The sequence below is a fragment of the Phaenicophaeus curvirostris genome, chromosome 9, assembly GCF_032191515.1.
Source record: "Phaenicophaeus curvirostris isolate KB17595 chromosome 9, BPBGC_Pcur_1.0, whole genome shotgun sequence".
Taxonomy (NCBI): domain Eukaryota; kingdom Metazoa; phylum Chordata; class Aves; order Cuculiformes; family Cuculidae; genus Phaenicophaeus; species Phaenicophaeus curvirostris.
Window position 1 is genome coordinate 25900519 of NC_091400.1, and position 18002 is coordinate 25918520.

The 18002-nt window shown below is 41.8% G+C and overlaps 1 protein-coding gene across 2 annotated transcripts in view; it reads left to right on the forward strand.

The window, feature by feature from the left end:
* Positions 1-18002, forward strand: part of GHITM (growth hormone inducible transmembrane protein) — a 281577-nt gene that overhangs the window by 263026 nt on the left and 549 nt on the right. Inside the window, exons 1-8 of one of the 2 annotated variants that reach the window (XM_069863191.1) lie at positions 8202-8220; positions 9785-9944; positions 11534-11633; positions 12548-12659; positions 14029-14170; positions 15199-15307; positions 16432-16620; positions 17207-17378. In XM_069863191.1, coding sequence (XP_069719292.1) covers positions 9816-9944; positions 11534-11633; positions 12548-12659; positions 14029-14170; positions 15199-15307; positions 16432-16620; positions 17207-17378 — 953 coding nt within the window. In that variant the 5' untranslated portion in view covers positions 8202-8220; positions 9785-9815. Of the gene's footprint in view, positions 1-8201; positions 8221-9784; positions 9945-11533; positions 11634-12547; positions 12660-14028; positions 14171-15198; positions 15308-16431; positions 16621-17206; positions 17379-18002 lie in introns of those variants that run through there. The other variant, XM_069863190.1, reaches the window with a different exon arrangement.

Below are 18002 nucleotides of genomic sequence, written 5' to 3' on the forward strand. Positions count from 1 at the left end.
TGAAGCTTGAGGGGGGACATCAGAAGTAGTGAGAAAAAAGGCCTGAGCGCTTGCAGTGACCAGGAAAAGACCCAGAGTAAATAAGGGGAAATGGCTGTACTAGGTCAAACAAGGGAGTCCTGCTAAGGTGGCTGTAGCAAAGGTAGCTGCACCTTTTCCCTAGGGAAACGTCCAGATTAGAGACAGGAGTTCATCAGGGTTATTGCTATGGCTGCAGGGAATCCAACCTACAAAAAAAAGTTGACTACAACTTGGGTGATGTTTCCTTTCAGATGAAATATATATATAAAAAAAGTCATTTCTTTAAAATAAGGCCTAAATATGAATAATCCTCCTCGAGTCCTTGACGAGCAACCTGGTATATGTACTGAAAGCATTGTTTCTCACAGAAAGTACTGATGACAGGCAAAACACCTCTAGCAGCATCAAAACACACATTGAAAACAAAGATGCTATTTTTGTTCTTTAAGATGCATTGCTTTGTTTTCCCAGCTGTTTTAGAGGTTGCAAGCAGGTATACTGCTTGTTTCTTTTCTTAAATTTTATTTTTTATACAAATGTGTATATATATATATTCATTTTTTTTAATGTCTACAGTAACTATAGGAAGCTGACGGGTTTTGCTGTGCTCAAACCACCATTCTTTACACACAGAAGAAAAACAACCATCTCTTAAACAACCCAGAAAATTTTATTTTACACCAGAAGTGCCTGCCAGAAGGCATTCATTTTATTCTAGGAAGGCAGATAAAATCATAGAATCCCAGAATCATAGAAGGGTTTGGGTTGGAAGAGGCCTTAAAGGTCATCCAGTTCCAACCCCTCTCCCATGGGCAGGGACACCTCCCACTGGATCAGGCTGCTCATAAGCCTCATCCAAGCTGGCCTTGAATACCTCCAGGGATGAGGCAGCCACAACTTCCCTGAGCAACCTCTGCCAGTGCCTCACCACCCTCACAGGGAAAAAAAAATGTGAAAATCCTTGTAGCTTGTTATAACAGTGCATTGGGAATTTCCTCATAAATACACACAAATGTTTTCTCCAATTCCAGATACAGTATTACTCCATTGCAGGCATTTTTGCTTAATGTAAATACACATTCAAATCCTCAAAATATTCAAGCTGCAGCCGAAATTTCAGTACAACGCTTTTTAAAGCTAACAAGGTGCTAACTTTGTAACAGAAATGAATAGAGACATTAACCTAAGTGCCAGTATAGTTCAGTACTACCATAATGAAGCAACTGTTGTTTTTCATTGTTTTGATATCTGGCTGAGTAAACCAAGACCCCAAAAATTATCACACCTCTAGAAAATATTGATACTGCTTCACTTTTGGCACATCCCAGCCTTTTCTTTCTGCTCAGTTTCCTATATGCAAGGAGTTACATTCAAATATCCTGTTTAATGGTGGGGTTTTTTCTTGCTAGGCTTTGAGAAAGACATAAGTACTGTTTCCACAAATTCCCTTGATGCTGCACTGTTTTATGATATCTCATCAAAAATAAGAACATGATGCTCAATTAATATACATTTGTCACATGGATAGCAGGAACCAAATAAGTACAGAAGCCCCCTGCAATCTGCTGGGAGAGATATCTGGAGTCAGCACATTCAGGAAACTTTCAAAATATTTTTCTTCAGCTCTAATTTGAGTAACTTCAATGGCAAAGTTTATCCTAAGGAGAAATTGTGTCAACCACAGATTGATTTATTTTCTGCTGATGAACACAGCCATGTGAATAACTGACAGGTGTGTCTTCTTCCACAGGATGATGCCAGAGCTGCCTTCTCCTGTCACTGGAAATCCTTCAGAAGAGTCTGTCTCCTTCTCCTTTACTCCATGCCATCAGGTATCTATACACATTGATAAGATCCCCTAAGCCCACCCTTCTCCACGTTGAACAGTCCCACCTTTTCCAGCCTGTCCTCATGTGAAAGATGCTCCAGTCACTTAATCACAGCCCTTTGCTGGACTTTCTCCAGCATGCCCGTATCTTTCTTGCACTGGGGATCCCAACGCTGGACACAGCACTCCTGGTGTGACTTCACCAGAGCGGAGCAGAGGGAAAGGATCACCTCCCATGACTACTGGCAACACACTGCTTAACACAGCCCATGATACTGCCGGTTGCCTTTGCAGGGAGGGCACATTGGAGCTTCATGTTCAACTTTGTACCCACCAGGACTCCCAGGGCCTTTCCTGACCACCCACTTCACAGCGGGGCCCCTTAACCTGTGCTGGTGGATGGGGTGCTTCCTCCCCGGGTGCCTGGTTTTACACTCCTTTGTGTTGAATTGCATAACATTCTTGTTTGCCCAGTTCTCCAGTCAATCAACATTCCAGTGGAGCCATCTGGTGTATCACTCACCCCGCCCAGTACTGTATCCTCTGCAAACCTGAGGGTGCACTTTGCCTCACCATCCAGGTAATTAACAAAGATGCTAAAAAGTACTGGACCCAGACCCAGGTGTTGGATGCATGGGCATTTGAACACAATCCCATAAACAGTGCACCAGAGCTAGAAAGCAAATTTTTTATGTCTGCATTTGGCTGTCATCTCACCCAGCCTCACTTTCGTGCCGTTATTCATGCTGTTGTCAGCATGAGCTTGAGCTACTGCAAAAGTGCTGCCAGCTGCCTTGAAGCTCTGCAGTAATAAATACCAGGTGCCACAGTGACTGAAGCTACTGCCTTTTCATTGGAGAGACATGGTCATCTCACAGCGCCACCAGCAGAGAGTACCCAGCCTGCTGGTTTTAACTGAAAAACTCTTAGGTGCTTTGGGACTTCCATATGTAAGAGACCACTGCTTCCCATTCACACACCAATCTCGCTAGCTGGAGCATTCATGTGTGCTGACCATCTAGAAGAAAGGAAGAAAGGCAGGCAAGTTTCTGTGGGAAAGCCTCAACAGCTGAATTTGCTGGAGAGGGGGGCTGGATTTGGGTTCCTTGTAGCACAACAATACATTAAGAAATAAATAAGGACAGAGTTGGATTGAGATATTATTTGAAAGTCACAGGAGAATTTTTTACATGATCATGCTGTAGTGAAAGAGGTATGTTTGACTCCTGACAAATTATGAATATTAATAACTAAACTATAAACTTAAATATAATTATAATTAATCCTTTAGTACCTTACAATTATAGAATGTTACAAACTCTGAAATAAACACCAGAAGTCTCTAAAGAAGAACAATATTTGTGGCCTGAAACTGGCATTTTTTCCTCCATTGTAGGAGACCTTAGGGCAATAGACTTCAAAGCTCTGGATTTTTATTTATTCTGAAGGCAAGCAAACAAGCATCAGAGTAAGTCAGAATCAGACCCTGAATCCTATTAGATTGGGCCCCCTCTGATGGAATTTCTGCCCTTCCATCATGTGTCCTTCTGCTTCGTTCTTATTCAAATTTTTCAAGATCACATATGCTAGCGCACTTTTAGACCTCTCCCACATCCAATCTCTCTTATCTGACTTTCATTTTGCGAACTAGCACTTCACTGTATTTCCTTTCTTATAGTTTCAACACGGAGGCTCCAAGATACAGAAAGGCTAATCTTACAATCCCCAAAAGTGTATCTGTAACTCTCATTCTATTTCTGAACTTAATTCTATATTCAACACTTTTTCTTTTGTTGTTGTTGTAGTTAGATGTGTCTTTGATCCTGCTCAAGGCTCTCACAGACTGTTTTACTTGGCTGTGAAGAACCATGGCCATACGTAGCATTAAGGCTGAAAAACTACAGAGCTGTAGCTGGAGTGGGAAGGAAAGGGGCTGCCAAAGCAAATACAGGGCTGCCAGAAGAGGAGTACTCTGGAGAATACTGTGGTTCTCAGTAATGCCTGGCTCATGGCTCAAAGCAGGGTTAGGATTAGCACTGACAAGAAGGCCTGAAATGCAGCTGGGGTGGGGCTGGAACAGGGCTGGCAAAGATGAAACAGAGCTGCCAAAATCTTCTCCCGGTAATATTATGGGTTTGGACTGAGCCGGGTCACGAGCCTTTGGCTCAGTTTAGGATTAGGTTGGGTGGAAGAGAAAAGCCAGAGTTCAAATTGGAGGTTAGCTGCCAAAGGAAATGAAGGGCTGCAAAACCAGTATCCCCCTGAAAAATCAATCATCCAGGGAAGTGCTGCTTTGTCTTCCCTAGGGCTCAGTTTAGGGTTAGGATTAACCTTCGAAAAAAACTCAGAACTCCAGCTGGAGTGAGGTTGGAAAGAAGCTGCCAATAAAAATTTAGTTTAGCCAAAAGGGAAATGTTAACTCCTGGAAGGGCTGGAGTGCCCTTGCTAGCCTCTGCCTGGGACAAGGCTAGGATCAGGGCTGGAAGCATCCATTTTTGTAATTAATGTATACAATACTGTACGGTGTGTTTATCTGGTATGCAAGTATCTGCCTTAAAGTAGGAAATATATCCACATGGAAGCGGTGTAACTCCAAGGAGAGGCTACTAAAGGGGAAGATTTACCTCCTAGTTATGACCAGACTGCTCTGCCATAAAGGGAAGGAAATGGAAAGGTCTTGAACTTTTTGACACCCTGAGAGGTGTTTAAGGGACGGGTAGACAAGGCGCTGAGGGGCATGGTTTAGTGTTTGATAGGAATGGTTGAACTCGATGATCCGGTGGGTCTCTTCCAACCTGGTTATTCTATGATTCTATGAAGGACAAGACTTAAATTCACATGCAGCAAGTGGCAAAAGTGACAAAAAAGCCATGAGCAGGGCCAAGGCATAGAAACAGGTAATAAAAAGGTAAGAGAAAGGTAAATGAGAAAGGTAAAGGCATGCAGATACAGGCTTAAATTCACACACAGTGAGCAGCAAAGGCGAGCAAAAGGGCACGAGCAGGGCCACAGCATGTGGACACGTGCCACAGACACTGGCAGCAGTTCAAGCGTGCCTTGTGAGCCATTGCCACAACAGTCACTGCAGCCTGTGTTGGTGCACTTGCTGCCAAACCTCTCCCCTCTGCATTTTTCATAGCCTGTACAGATTTGTATCCATGTATAATAATAATTGCTTAGAGTAATATGTAACTTTGTATGCTTGAGTTGCGTAAATCAAAAGAAAGTACTGTGTGACTAGAAAGCCAGAATCATCCAGCTGGAGGAGATCAGCCTTGAAGAGAGGACATGCTGCACAACACCTCCTTAGCCAGGATGCTCAAAAGGCCAGTTGGACAAAAAGATACTTAAAAGTGAATGCCACCAAAGACACCTTACTAGTAGAAATGCCAAGCATAGTGAGTATGCCATTATTAAAATTAGTTCTGAGAAATACTGTGAATATGTAAAGCCTTTCTGAGAAATAGAGTAGAATCATAGAATGTTATGGGTTGGAAGAGACCTCACAGTCCATTCAGTTCCAATCCCCCTGCCATGGACAAGGACACATCGCATCAGACCAAGCTGCTCAAAGCCCCACCCAACCTGGCCTTGAACACCTCCAGGGATGGGGCAGCCACAGCTTCCCTAGGCAGCCTGTGCCTCACCGGAACGTATGCATGTAATGAGAAGATAAAATAAGATACAAATACAAGTAATGAAAAGATAAAAAGCTGTAGTACCAGTGCCTGGGGGGGTGTGTCTTAGCAAGAGATGATCCCGCACGCACCCAGCGCTGAATAACGAATGCCTGCTTTCTGAAACTCCAAAAAGAGTCTTACAGAGGTTTATTCTGACCGACATTTACGGTAACGTCTTAAACACTGTGTCAGGAAACGGAGTGGCTGACAAAATGAAGAGGAGGGGGAAAGCTCAGAAAGGGGGCCAGGCTCCTGGACTCCCAGTAGGTGAACCCTGGAGGTTGCCACGCAGCTGGTGCCATCTGCTGGCCAGCAGCTGCCGCCACCGGGGAGCCAGCCGGGCATCTCTCTGCACAGACACCGCCTACACAAGGCTAACAGGTTCTGCTCTGCTCAAACCACCATTCTTTACACATAGGCAAAAACCAACCATCTCTTAGACAACCCAGAAAATGTTATTTTACAGCAGAAGTGCTTGCCACAAGGCATTCATTTTACTTTAGCAAAGTAGATAAAATCATAGAATCGCAGAATCATAGAAGGGTTTGGGTAGGAAAGGACCTTAAAGATTATCCTACATTTCTCCTAAGTGGCCAGTCCCTTTTTCCACATTCTGGAAACTTCCTTTTTCCATTTGAGTATTCCCAGAAGCTCCTTGCTCATCCATGCAGGTGTCCCACCTCCTTTGCTTCATTTCTTACTCATCAGGAATTCCAGCCCTTGCTTTCCCCCGTGTTCCTGAACAGAAACAAACCAATGAACAGAAAACTGGAAAGCTTCCCACCAGCTAAGTTTCCTTTCCTGGGTACTGTTTGTTCCAGTAAACCCAAACCTCCAATTTCGGGGGTTAGGTTTTTAGAACTGAATTTATTAATAACAGAATTCATTTAGGAGTCATAGAATGGTTTGGGTTAGAAGACACCCTAAAGATCGTCCAGTTCCAAGGTGTGCAAGGACACCTCCCACTGGATCAGGTTGCTCAAAGCCCCATCCAGCCTGGCCTTGAACGCCTCCAGGTATGGGGCAGCCACAACTTCTCTGAGCAACTTGTGCCAGTGCCTCACAGGAAAATAAATTCATTAAATTCCTTACAGCTTGTTATGACAGCGCCTAGGGAATTTCCTCATAAACGCTCACAAACTTATATCCAAATATTTGTGTCGTGGCCATCCATGATTTCAGTACAGGATGAGGAACAACATGATTGAAAGCAGCCCTGCAGAGGACTTGGGGGTGCTGACTGATGAGCAGCTCAACATGAGCCAGCAAGGCATGCTCGCAGCCCAGAAGGCCAGCCATGTCCTGGGCTTCATCAGAACAAGCGTGGCCAGCAGGTCAAGAAGATGATTCTCCCAATCTACTCCGCCCTTGTGAGACCCTACCTCGAGCCCTGCATCTAGTTCTGGAATCCTCAGCATAAGAAGGATATGGAGCTGTTGGAATGAGCCCAGAGGAGGGCCATGAAGATGACCCAAGGGCTGGAGCACCTATTCTATGAAGACAGGCTGAGAGAGTTGTTCAGCCTGGAGAAGAGACAGCTCCACTGAGACCTAATAGAGACTTTCCAGTACCTGAAGAAAGCTGAGGAGGGACTTTTACAAGGGCATGCAGCAACAGGGCGAGGGGGAATGGCTTTAGAGAACCTGGCACAGGTTCCCCAGGAAGTTGAGCATGCCCCCTCCAACACCAAAAATGCTGGCAGATAAGCTCTCTAAGACTCATTTTGGAGTTTTAGAAAGAAAACACCCTTTAATCAGGTCTGGGCAATGTGAGGGAGTGAGCTCCATCAATCATGTGCCGCAAGACAAGAGCTGTTCACAGAATATATTACCCACTTACGTGCCCATGTACAAATTTTCCCAGAAATCTTAAGCATGTTCTGTTACTTTGCAAGGACTAATTTTAATGTTGTTATGAACTTCACAACAGTCAAATCTCTTGCTAAACTGGAGCTTTGGACCTAGCTCTCTGCCTGACCTCGCGTTTGAGAAAGGGAAGGACAGCAAACAGGTGATTGCAGAAGAGACATCTGTTCAGCACAGATCATACTTGAACACAAGATACAAGTGTTTGGAAAAACACTATTTGAAAAAACATGCTATTAAAAAAAAAAGAAAGAAAAAACGTGCTATTAGAGGGATATTCTAACTTTCAAAAAAATAGCTACTTGGATGAACTTAACTCTAGAATAGAATAGTTTGGGTTGGAAGGGACCTTAAAGATCATCTAGTTCCAATCTCCCTGCCGTCTCTAAAGCTCTGCTCTAGCTTCACTCAAAATATTCCATTCTCCTTCCTTCTGGAGGTGCTCAAAGCCAGGCTGGACGCAGCTCGGAGCGTCCTGACCCAGCGGGAGGTGTCCCTGCCCACGGCAGCGGGGTAGAACTGGATGGGTCTAGAAGCCCCTCCGAGCCCCACCCACGCTGTGATCCTCTGAGGTGCTCTCTCTCTCTCAAGGGGGGCTGGGACTTGGCGCGTCCGGGCTGCGACAGGCAGGCGTTGCGTCAGCCCTGCCCTTACTAAACATGGCTGCCGCGCCGCTTCCGCCCCGCCCCCCCGCGAGCCAACAGCGTTTGCAGGCGCTGCCGTCACGTGGGGAGAGCGAGCCAATCACCGAGCGGCTTGCGTCACTTCCGCTGCCGAGGCGCCGCTTCCGGGTTTGAGGGCGCAGTGCGGAGCGGCCTGTGACGAGGTAAGTGCGGGGACGGGGACTACAGGACAGGGAACGGAACGGGGCTGTGGGTCCCGCGGCGGCAGGGGGCAACAGGGCCCTGGCCTGAGCCTCGTCATAAAATGGTTTGGGTTGGAATGGACCTTACTCATCCAGTTCCACACGCCTCCCTCCCCTCCCACCGGATCCGGCTGCTCCAAGCCTCATCCGACCTGGGCTCGAGCACCTCCAGGGATGGGGCAGCCACAGCTTCCCTGTGCCACGGCCTCACCACTCTCATAGTGGAGAATTTCTTCATAGAAGGAACTTCTTTGTAGAAGATACTCTCCTGCTTTGGTACTGCAGCGATTTGTCATTGTTCTGTCACTGCTGTGTTTGCCACTTAGTGGGCTGGGATGTCAATGGTGTTTTGTTTTCTTTTTTCCTCTCTTTTGTCACGTATCCTTGTTCTTAATCCAGTGGTTGAAGTTGTTTTGCTTCAAAGATCAGGCTAGGGAAAAAAAAAAGAAACCCCAAAAATCATACACGTGGTGATACTGAAAATGCCAGCACAGAAACCCTGTAAGATTCATTTTGGAATTTTAGAAAGCAAACACCTTTTAGTCAGGGCTGGGCAACATGAGGTAATGATCTCCATCAATCATGTGTAGCAAAACAAGAGTTGGTTATAGAATGTATTTCCTGCTTACATGCCTGTGTATAATCTTTCCCAGAAATCTTGTGCTTATTCTATTGATTTCCAAGGACTAATTTTAATGTTATTATGGACTTCACAACAGTCAAATCTCATGCTAATATGGAGCTACAAACAGTTGTTTTGAAAAATGTAGTGGTAGTTAGGGTATTTTGTGATATCAGAGCTTGTGTGTGGCATTAATTAAAATATGTGTAATTCAAGGACTTGGGATTTTTTGTCTAACACATGTGGTATTTGTGGAAGCGTGCTGGCATTTTTGATGTTACCCATTGAACACACAGGCTGGCTTCTGCTTATGCTGTTAACTTGCCTGTGAGTGACATCATTGTTTTCAGGCCCAAACTGCACAAGATGACCTGAGCTTGTGTTGTGGGCTGTGACCTTGACTGAATGCTGTGTCAGTAAAGCTATTTAGTTCCTCAAAAGATAGCCCAGGAGTTCTCTAAACCTTTCCACTGCATATGTTTTGCTATTTACTCATTTGATTTTATGCTTAGCTGAAGTTTAAGTAAATTTGGAGCATCTTTAATTTCTGTTTGGAGGGCAGAGTACTCATGCAGCTTTACGTCTCAAAATAAAAGTCAGTTGCTAAAGTGACTCAAGCATAAGTGCATAAAGGGTCTTGATGTAATTGATATGTATGAGAAGCGGTGCATCCTGTTTCCAGGTAAGTTGTGAAAGATAAGTCTCTGATGCAAGTGGGGGACAAATATAGAGAAAGCATAGTTAAAGTGTGCATTTGAGAAGGTTCTAGCTCTTACTACAGCACTCTAGTGATAATACGGGTTATCTTAGAGGCTGCAGTGTAGTTGAGAGTAAGCAGTTAGCATACCTTGTCTGAAAACCACATGGCAAAATAGTAAAGCGTGCTTTCTCTTGCACTTGCAGGAACACAGCATAGTAAACCATCTAAGCAACCATGCTGGCCACAAGGCTAGTATGCCTGAGGGCATTATCATGCCAGACTATCCGCCCTACGATTACTCAGGCTTCCCCGGCCTTGAGAAACTCCAGTATAAAAGCATACAGACTGTGGCAGCCTAACCAGGTAAGGTGATTTTCTTTGTAATGATTTTGACTGCTGATATTTTAAAGGGTTGATTACTTTGCCAAAAGAATCACTTTGTGTGGAGTACCCTTTTTAAATGATCATGAGCATTGTGCTTGAGGTAGTTTTTGTAATCTATTGAAGGAAAAACGTTACTTAATAAAAAACCCGTTTTTTTAAAAGGTAATGGAGATAATAGCTTCTGTTACAGTGACTTTCCCCATTGAAATTATTGGAGAATAAGAACCTAAAGGAGGTAGTTTGTGATGAACAAGTTACTGTATAGAGAGGGAAGAGCAGAAGTTCTTGTCCAACCTCCTCCTAGCCCTGAGTTTCCAAGCAAGAGTCTTAAATACAATAATAAAGTAAAACCTTCCCTCTCAAAGACTTTAGTCCCAATGTATGTTTAGAGTTGTAGCCCAGATCAGAGCAGTTTCTGGTCTACCTATCATGGGTGTAACCAGCAGTTTTAAAAGCTGTGTTAAGATATGTGTGTCTGTTTATCCCTTATTAAGAGATATTTCAGACTTGCTTTCTGCCCAGGTAGTGCTTGACTATTAGAGGATACTGCTCATTTGTCATCATATTGGTGGCGGTGTCAGTGGCAGGATTCTTCACTTTTTTTGTGTTTTAAGCATAGAAAACTATTGTAAGCACCCTAAGTTTGTAAGTATGTTGGGGAGGGTTGTGTGTGTGTGTGTGTTCTATTGTTGTGGGTTTTTTTATGGTGGCTTGACTTCTGTGTTGAGTGCTGCATCGTTGCAGTGTTGGGCTTGATTTCCTTAGATGCAAAACATAACAGAAGTGAAGTGCCACCTTAAACTTCCTGAGTTTTACTGCTCTGATAGCAATGCTTGTGTGTTTCAAGCTTTAGTATTAAAACAAACTTGCTTCTTTGAGTGAGCCCTTGATTGCTCAACTGCCTTTATAATAATTTAGAAATTCCTGGGAAAAAAATGGTAAGGAAATTTCAAAAGTTGTTTCTGAACTTAAATGTGACTTTAGGGCACGTTGCTTTAGCCGCTTACTAGGACTGAGCTACATGCTATATTTATTTGGAGCTTAACAGCTTTAAAAGACTTAAGTTTATAGGCCTTTATTCAAGGTTTGTTCTCTAAATCAAGACTAGAGTTGAAAGAAAGAATTTGTGCTCCTTTTCCATGTTCAGTGTCTGTAAGTTGTAATAGTTGTGCAAAAATATTTCTTTTACATAAACATATAAAGAGTTTTTACATGGAAAGCAAAATAAGTTTTTTACAAAGTAAAAAAGTAAGGAGCATATTTTTACAGGAAAAAAAGGAAAGCATTATTGCCTTGTTTAGTGCAGTGGGACAAGAGTAGAAGAAACCAAAACTGAGAACTTCAGCTTCTGAAATTCACTACATTGGTTCTGTAGTTCTAGTGTGTGTGAATGTTATTCACAAAGGTTCCTAAACTTTAATGTTGAGTTGTTTTCCTTGAGCAGGGTTGCTTCATGTCTTTGGGAGAAAGACTGTGTAGCAATTTTAAGCATAGCAAGTAAATTGGTAGGAGGTGTCTTCTATTTTATTTCATTGAGTCTTTCTTATGTTATTTCTGAATCTTAACAGTGTTACGCCACCAGAGTGAGAACGGGTGTAAGGCGTGGAAAAATTGGACAGGAAATTAAAGAAGCAGCGTTTGAGCCATCTGCAGAAACTGCGATTAAAGGTAGAGTAGCTCTGCTTTAAATACTGAGAATCTTTGAAGCTTAGCTTGAAACTTCCTGGAAGGATTTGGTTTCCCTCAAACCCCTGAAGAGGCTGAGAATATTGTTTCATATGTAAGTTTTCTTAGTTGGTCTCCCTCAAATGACTGGTGACCGTTTCTGTGCTTGCCTTTCCTTTTTAAAGTGTAAAGCTGCAAGTACTTCACAGTATGGAGAAATTTCATGTTGTCTCTATTTTAATCTCCTGTTGAGAGCTATTAACTGCGGTTGGTTTCTTGATGGAGACTTGGTTGCAGATATTAAAAAAAATGCTAATGCTTTACTATATCTACTTTCTATGCTGTTTGAAGGAAAGCTGTTTGTACAGCTGCAAAAGTTTCTGGTCCTACAGTTTCATGAGTCTTTAGCATATCTAGTGTGGGTTATCGTTTCAGTGGGTTACAAAGGGGTAGATAGCAGTGTTCAGTGGAAAAGACTTATGAATGCCCTCTAATAACATTGAATTGACAAATGGAATATATGCATATTGGGTATATTGGGTCTTGACTTTAATACATCATGAAAAAGCATAGCCTTGGAGAGTTGCACCACTGAAGGGATTTGGTCACTTCTGCTCTTACTTAATTTGTAACAATATTTTGTGATTGAAATCCGATGTCTGTCATGCAGACAGTACTTTTGAAAATCAGGCTGTAGAAACCAATGGCAAATTGTCTGTTGTTGCCTCTGACCTTTGGGAATCCCTCAGTTTGATTGAGAACTGGTAACATACTGACTTGAAGTTAAGTGGAGCTTTAAGAAAAAAAGCCCAGTACAGATCGGCTATTGTACGTGTAACAAAACTGATGTGAGGATGTTACTAACTATGCAAGAAAAAGCATTCCTGAGTGGGGATTTTTTTTTTTCCTTTAAACAGCTGATCGCCTGGGGAAGTTTGTTGTGGCTGGAGGGGCTGCTGTTGGCCTGGGTGCCCTCTGTTACTATGGGATGGGCATGTCCAGTGAGATTGGAGCTATTGAAAGAGCTGTGTAAGTAAGATAATGTACTGTTCTAAGTAAAGAGTATGTTAAGCAGATGTCTGTCCTCTTCATATCACACTCTTCTATTTTTTTTTTATTTTTTTTTTTTAACCTGGTACCACACAGTGTGTGCACAGCTTACATTTTTTGTAAGCTCTAAACAGAAAGCCCTCATCTGTTTGCAGGATTTTAAAGCGTATAACTGAAAGCAAAACTGAAATTACTCAAGCTTAAATGGATGATGACTTAAGTTTGAGTTTCTTTGTTTTGATAAATATGAAATTTATTTGTGAATAGTATATAAATATGTCTTACAAGGGGTGCCACAGATAGCTTATGAAAGGTAGACTTCTGTAAAGCACTCAAGACCACTGTGCCTGCAGTTCCTGCGAGACTGTTCATTAAACTTTAATACAACACACTGGAAAAAATTTCTTTTGAATGCACTACTTACCTTGTCATAAGCTCTGCTCCGATAAACATGTTTTGCTTAGAACTTCAGTGTATTGCTTTTTGGCCAACAAAAACCTGATTGATGGCAAAACCGTATAGTTACTTAGACTTCAAAGGTGGTTAGTGATAAGCATGGTCTTGGGAGATATGAGTGCTGGAGATGTTTTGCTCTATTTTCTTTATGTTCATATTCATCTACATTTATTTTGAGTGCTTGCTAGTTGTATCTGTGGTAAGTTTTTCATTGCTAGTGCTATCTGTAATTTTTTTCTCCACAACCCTTGAAATAATCAGTCAAAAGCATAAAATAGAAGGAAATATGTGCACTGCATTTAAGTGATTTTGGCAGGGAGAGCTTCCTGTCCGTAGTATGACTAAATTATATTATAAATGCTCACTTGTGTCTAGGTCTGCTGCTATTTTTAGAGCTCTCAAAATGACGTTTGTGTCTTGTGATGTCAGGTGATCATGTGCACTGTGACTCAGCATTTTGTGAGGTGTTCAGGTTATTTGGTGCCTAGTACACGTTCTATAGATTTTTTTTTTCTTAAACCAATTTTGTTATGTTTTTGTGTGTGTGTATGTATATATATATATGTAATATTCTCTGTTTTTCCATAGTTAAAAAGCATTTGTTGTTCTGTTTCCCATGTATGCTTTCTCCTTCAAATTCAACTATAACAACCATTATTTGTAATCGGCAGCATTTTTAGAGAGTTACCTTGCACTACACCAGCAATATTTAGAAGTTCAGTCCTCTGTTGTGAGGTATATTCATGTCTGAAGTTGCTAGACCACACCATTGTTATGAAACCTCCTTTATATCCATAGCTACTCATATATTCAAGAGCTTGATTGTGGTTTTAGTTGGTCTTTGTTCTGATACTGGTAATTGCACAGCTATGTATGACTGCTTATTTTCCAGTATTTGGCCACAGTACGTGAAGGACAGAATTCACTCTACCTACATGTACTTTGCGGGAAGCATTGGCATGACAGCCCTGTCTGCTGTAGCTGTAAGCAGATCTCCAGCACTTATGAGCCTGATGACAAGAGGCTCCTGGCTGGTAAGCTTCTCTTATAAAACACCAGGATTGATATGAAAAAACATGAAACGTGATCTACTTGGTGAAAAGTAAGGCAACGCTGAAACTAGTGTCCTTATCTGTAAAGACTACTTACCTACTGTGTGGTTTAAGATTTGGTGATTCTAATCACATGCAGACATGCACCTTGTGTACTGGTTTGATTATGAAAGAGAAACTACGTGAGCCAAAAAATGCTATGCTGTCCTTAGCAGCTGTATGCAAGTAAGAACCTGTTTTAAATAGCCATCTGAGGCTATTGGTGCTAGTTTGTTTGCTTTCTGAAAATGGAAACAGAGGTCCCTATGTGTTCTTACTCCTCCCTGTGCTCTTCTGTGTAGCTCTTTGAAAGCTGTTGCCTTTTTGCCAAGGCTAAAATGATACTGCTATGCAAATCATCTAGGCAAACTGCTAACAAAATGTTTCTGCTTAGTATTTATTGAGTGTGTTGAGTGGAAACGTAATAGTTAAATGCTAACACATAATTGTACAGAGATAAATTTAATGATACATCTTTCGTGATAAACTGAAGTTGTACATTTCTGACCAGTTTGCTAGTTGCTGGGTGAGTCTGCTCAGAATCATCAATAGGAGGAGGCAATAAGGTTTAAAAATCATGGTTAGCAAAAGTACGTGAACTGAGTATGGGCTGTGGGTGGAGAAATATGCAACAAAAAAGTAAGGCTAATGCTTCAGGTACCTTAATGAGGATTAGAGTAGGGACAGAACTGTTATGTTTTCCTTCTTACCTCTCATAACTAAGAGGTTGACGCCACCTTGCCACTAAACTTGGATTCGTAGAAGACTGCAAAAAAATGAAGTGGGAATTACTGCAAGATAGGTTCTGCAAAGATTTGACTGTAATCTTACAGGAGTAAAACTGATAAATGCTCCAGTTATGAATTAGGATGCTCTTTGTCAGAATTATGGTGTTGATTTTTTCAGACTAGGAGGTTAGAACAGAGACCGTATGTCCTAAGGCTAAATTGAGCTCTGTAATGTTTTTATAGGCAATAGGTGCAACTTTTGCAGCCATGATTGGTGCAGGAATGTTGGTCAGATCCATATCCTATGAAAACAGTCCAGCAGCTAAACATTTGGCTTGGATGATGCATTCAGGTATGTGATTTTAGTGTTCGTTGTGGACATGTCTGTGCTTCTGTGTGACCAGATTTTCTTTAACAAAACTTCCACTCTAAGGTAAATTTTTATGTACTGCTGTAGGAGAGTAAAGATCTTTCAGAGACCAGCGAGAACTCCTGAATGTTAGGAAGATTTATTATGTAACCTTAACACATATCTGATGTTTTTCGTAATCTTCTGTAAGCCTTGCTCAAGTGAAACTTGAGATATGCATATGCCACATTGGATAGAACTAATTGGCTTCATAGCTGCTTTGGTTTCATGTCTGCTTTCTGGGACTTTAGCTTCTGTAAGCCCTATTGCCAACCATTCTTCAGCTATACAGGATAGGAAAGTACTCAACTAGAAAAAAGAGATTTTAGCATTAAACGGCATCTCTGTACGTACCTGATGGGAACATGTTACCAAGCTGTGAGTACAGATCGATCTGGCTATCACTGATGATACCCATTTCAAATAACAATGGCTATGACTTTTCAGAACTGTTTTGCCAGAAATAATTTATGGTTCAGGAAAGACACGTGGATGTTAGGCACTGGAATCATATTTACCTTTCCAGAGCTAACATTTCTACCAAGTAATTGTGCTTATTTTTGTGTTTGTTATTAAGGTAAACAACCTAACATGATATTAATGGACTGGACAGAGATTTCGTACAAGACTCCAGCAAAAAGTCTGACTTACTTGCCTAACTAATTAGTATAGCAGAAATCTGTGCTGCTTTTCAGTGTTAAGTGCTCCTGTGGCTGTCATGTAGTTGATTAGTCTGTGCTAAGTATCTCTTACCAGCTCAGTTTTGGAACACATCAATATGTTGACTTCTATTAGTCTTTCTTCCAGAGACCATCACTTTGAAGTACTCTCCAGAGCTAGATGAAAGTAGTTCATGGAATTTAAGGTTGACAATTTATTGTGCTTCTTTCTAGATAGGCACACAATCAAGTGCATGGGTGTTTTGTAATGTTACCATTTTGTCATGGATAAGTTTTAGCCTTGTTATCTTGAAAGAAAAACCCAAGCAAACGACAACTGTTTGGGCAGGTGATCTTATCGGAACTGTTCCAGGTCTGATGAGTATTGTTTTGTTTTCCTTTGACTAGGTGTTATGGGTGCAGTGGTGGCTCCTCTGGCCTTCTTGGGTGGTCCTTTGCTGATCAGAGCTGCCTGGTATACTGCTGGAATCGTCGGAGGGCTCTCAACTGTGGCCATGTGTGCTCCAAGTGAAAAATTTCTGAACATGGGAGGACCGCTTGGAATAGGCTTAGGCTTTGTTCTTGCCTCTTCAATTGGTAAAATACTGTTTTAATACTATCAGGTAAAGTAGATTATAAATTTATGATGCTAAGATGCAGCTCATGTTTAATTGCAGGCTGGTCTGCCCTGTTAAGATTTGCCTTAAATAGGCTTTGCAACTCTAGCACAGCAGAAAATACTCTGTTGAATTTGTTCTTAAAAATAAACATGAAGTTACAGTTCTGACAAGTGTTTATCTGACAAATGGCCAGTGGTGGTGGCATGTATTTTTAGTTATTGCTGGTGACTAGGGAGGACAGTAAATGTGGTCTTAGTTCTTGATCCACTTATTCCTCTCCCTTATGTGTTTTGAGGCATTGCTGTAGTCCTAGGAACAGCAGTACTTTCACATGAAGAAAAGTATACATGATTTCACAGACTGTTCAAAGTTACTGGATCAAGTTGTGTATGTGACGTCTTCGGCTTTAATGTATTAAAGCTGTTGGCATCAAAAATGCGCCACAAATTGTGAATTGACTATTCCTTGAAAAATGTGTACTACAGTTACTGAAGTTTGACCTGCCTCTGAGTAGCATTTACACCTAATGGCTTTCTTTAACACTGTTGTGCGTTCCTTCCTAGGATCCATGTTCTTGCCTCCTACTTCTGCTTTTGGTGCTGGCTTGTATTCGGTAGCCGTTTATGGTGGATTAGTTCTCTTTGGCATGTTCCTGCTCTATGATACACAGTATGTTATCAAGCGTGCAGAGACCCTTCCATATTATGGAGCAACAAAATATGATCCAATCAACGCGTAAGTATTCTTTGTCAACGCAACTGATCTCCATGTCTCTGTAAGAATTTGCTTCAGGCTGTGTTGAAGTGGGCTTTAAAAACAGCCAGACCTTCTTTTACTGTTCAAAAGTGAATTGCTGTTAAATGGGAAGGATCGCAGGATTTAAAAACACAATGCAAAAATTGCTTGTGCAGTTAAAAAGGAAAGCATCTGCCTGAAATGAGAGAAACAGCAGCGAGTTTGTGAAATCACATGCCTGCAGCAGTACTTTGTAGAAAATATTTTTGTTTTCTGAAGTATTCCTGGGAGAATTCATAGCTGCTTTCTGAAAATACCTGCCAGTATCAGTGGAGACAAAAAAACATTAACATTTCATAGTCACTTAATATTTACTAGTCCTTGTCCCTAAAATAGCTTCGCCAGTGTGATAGAGAGGAAAAGAAGTGTTAGTTGACTCTCAGTAGAGTCCAAGTTTGACTAACAAGTAATTTCCTTGTACGTGTTGTCTGTCTGATCATAGGTGAATTGTTTACCTCCTTGATTCTGGTTTCTTATAATTAAAATAGAACAATACTGACTTTCTTCAGAATTCTTGGAGATAAACAGACGAAGTGCGCATAAAAGAAGGGCGCTCCTGTGGGA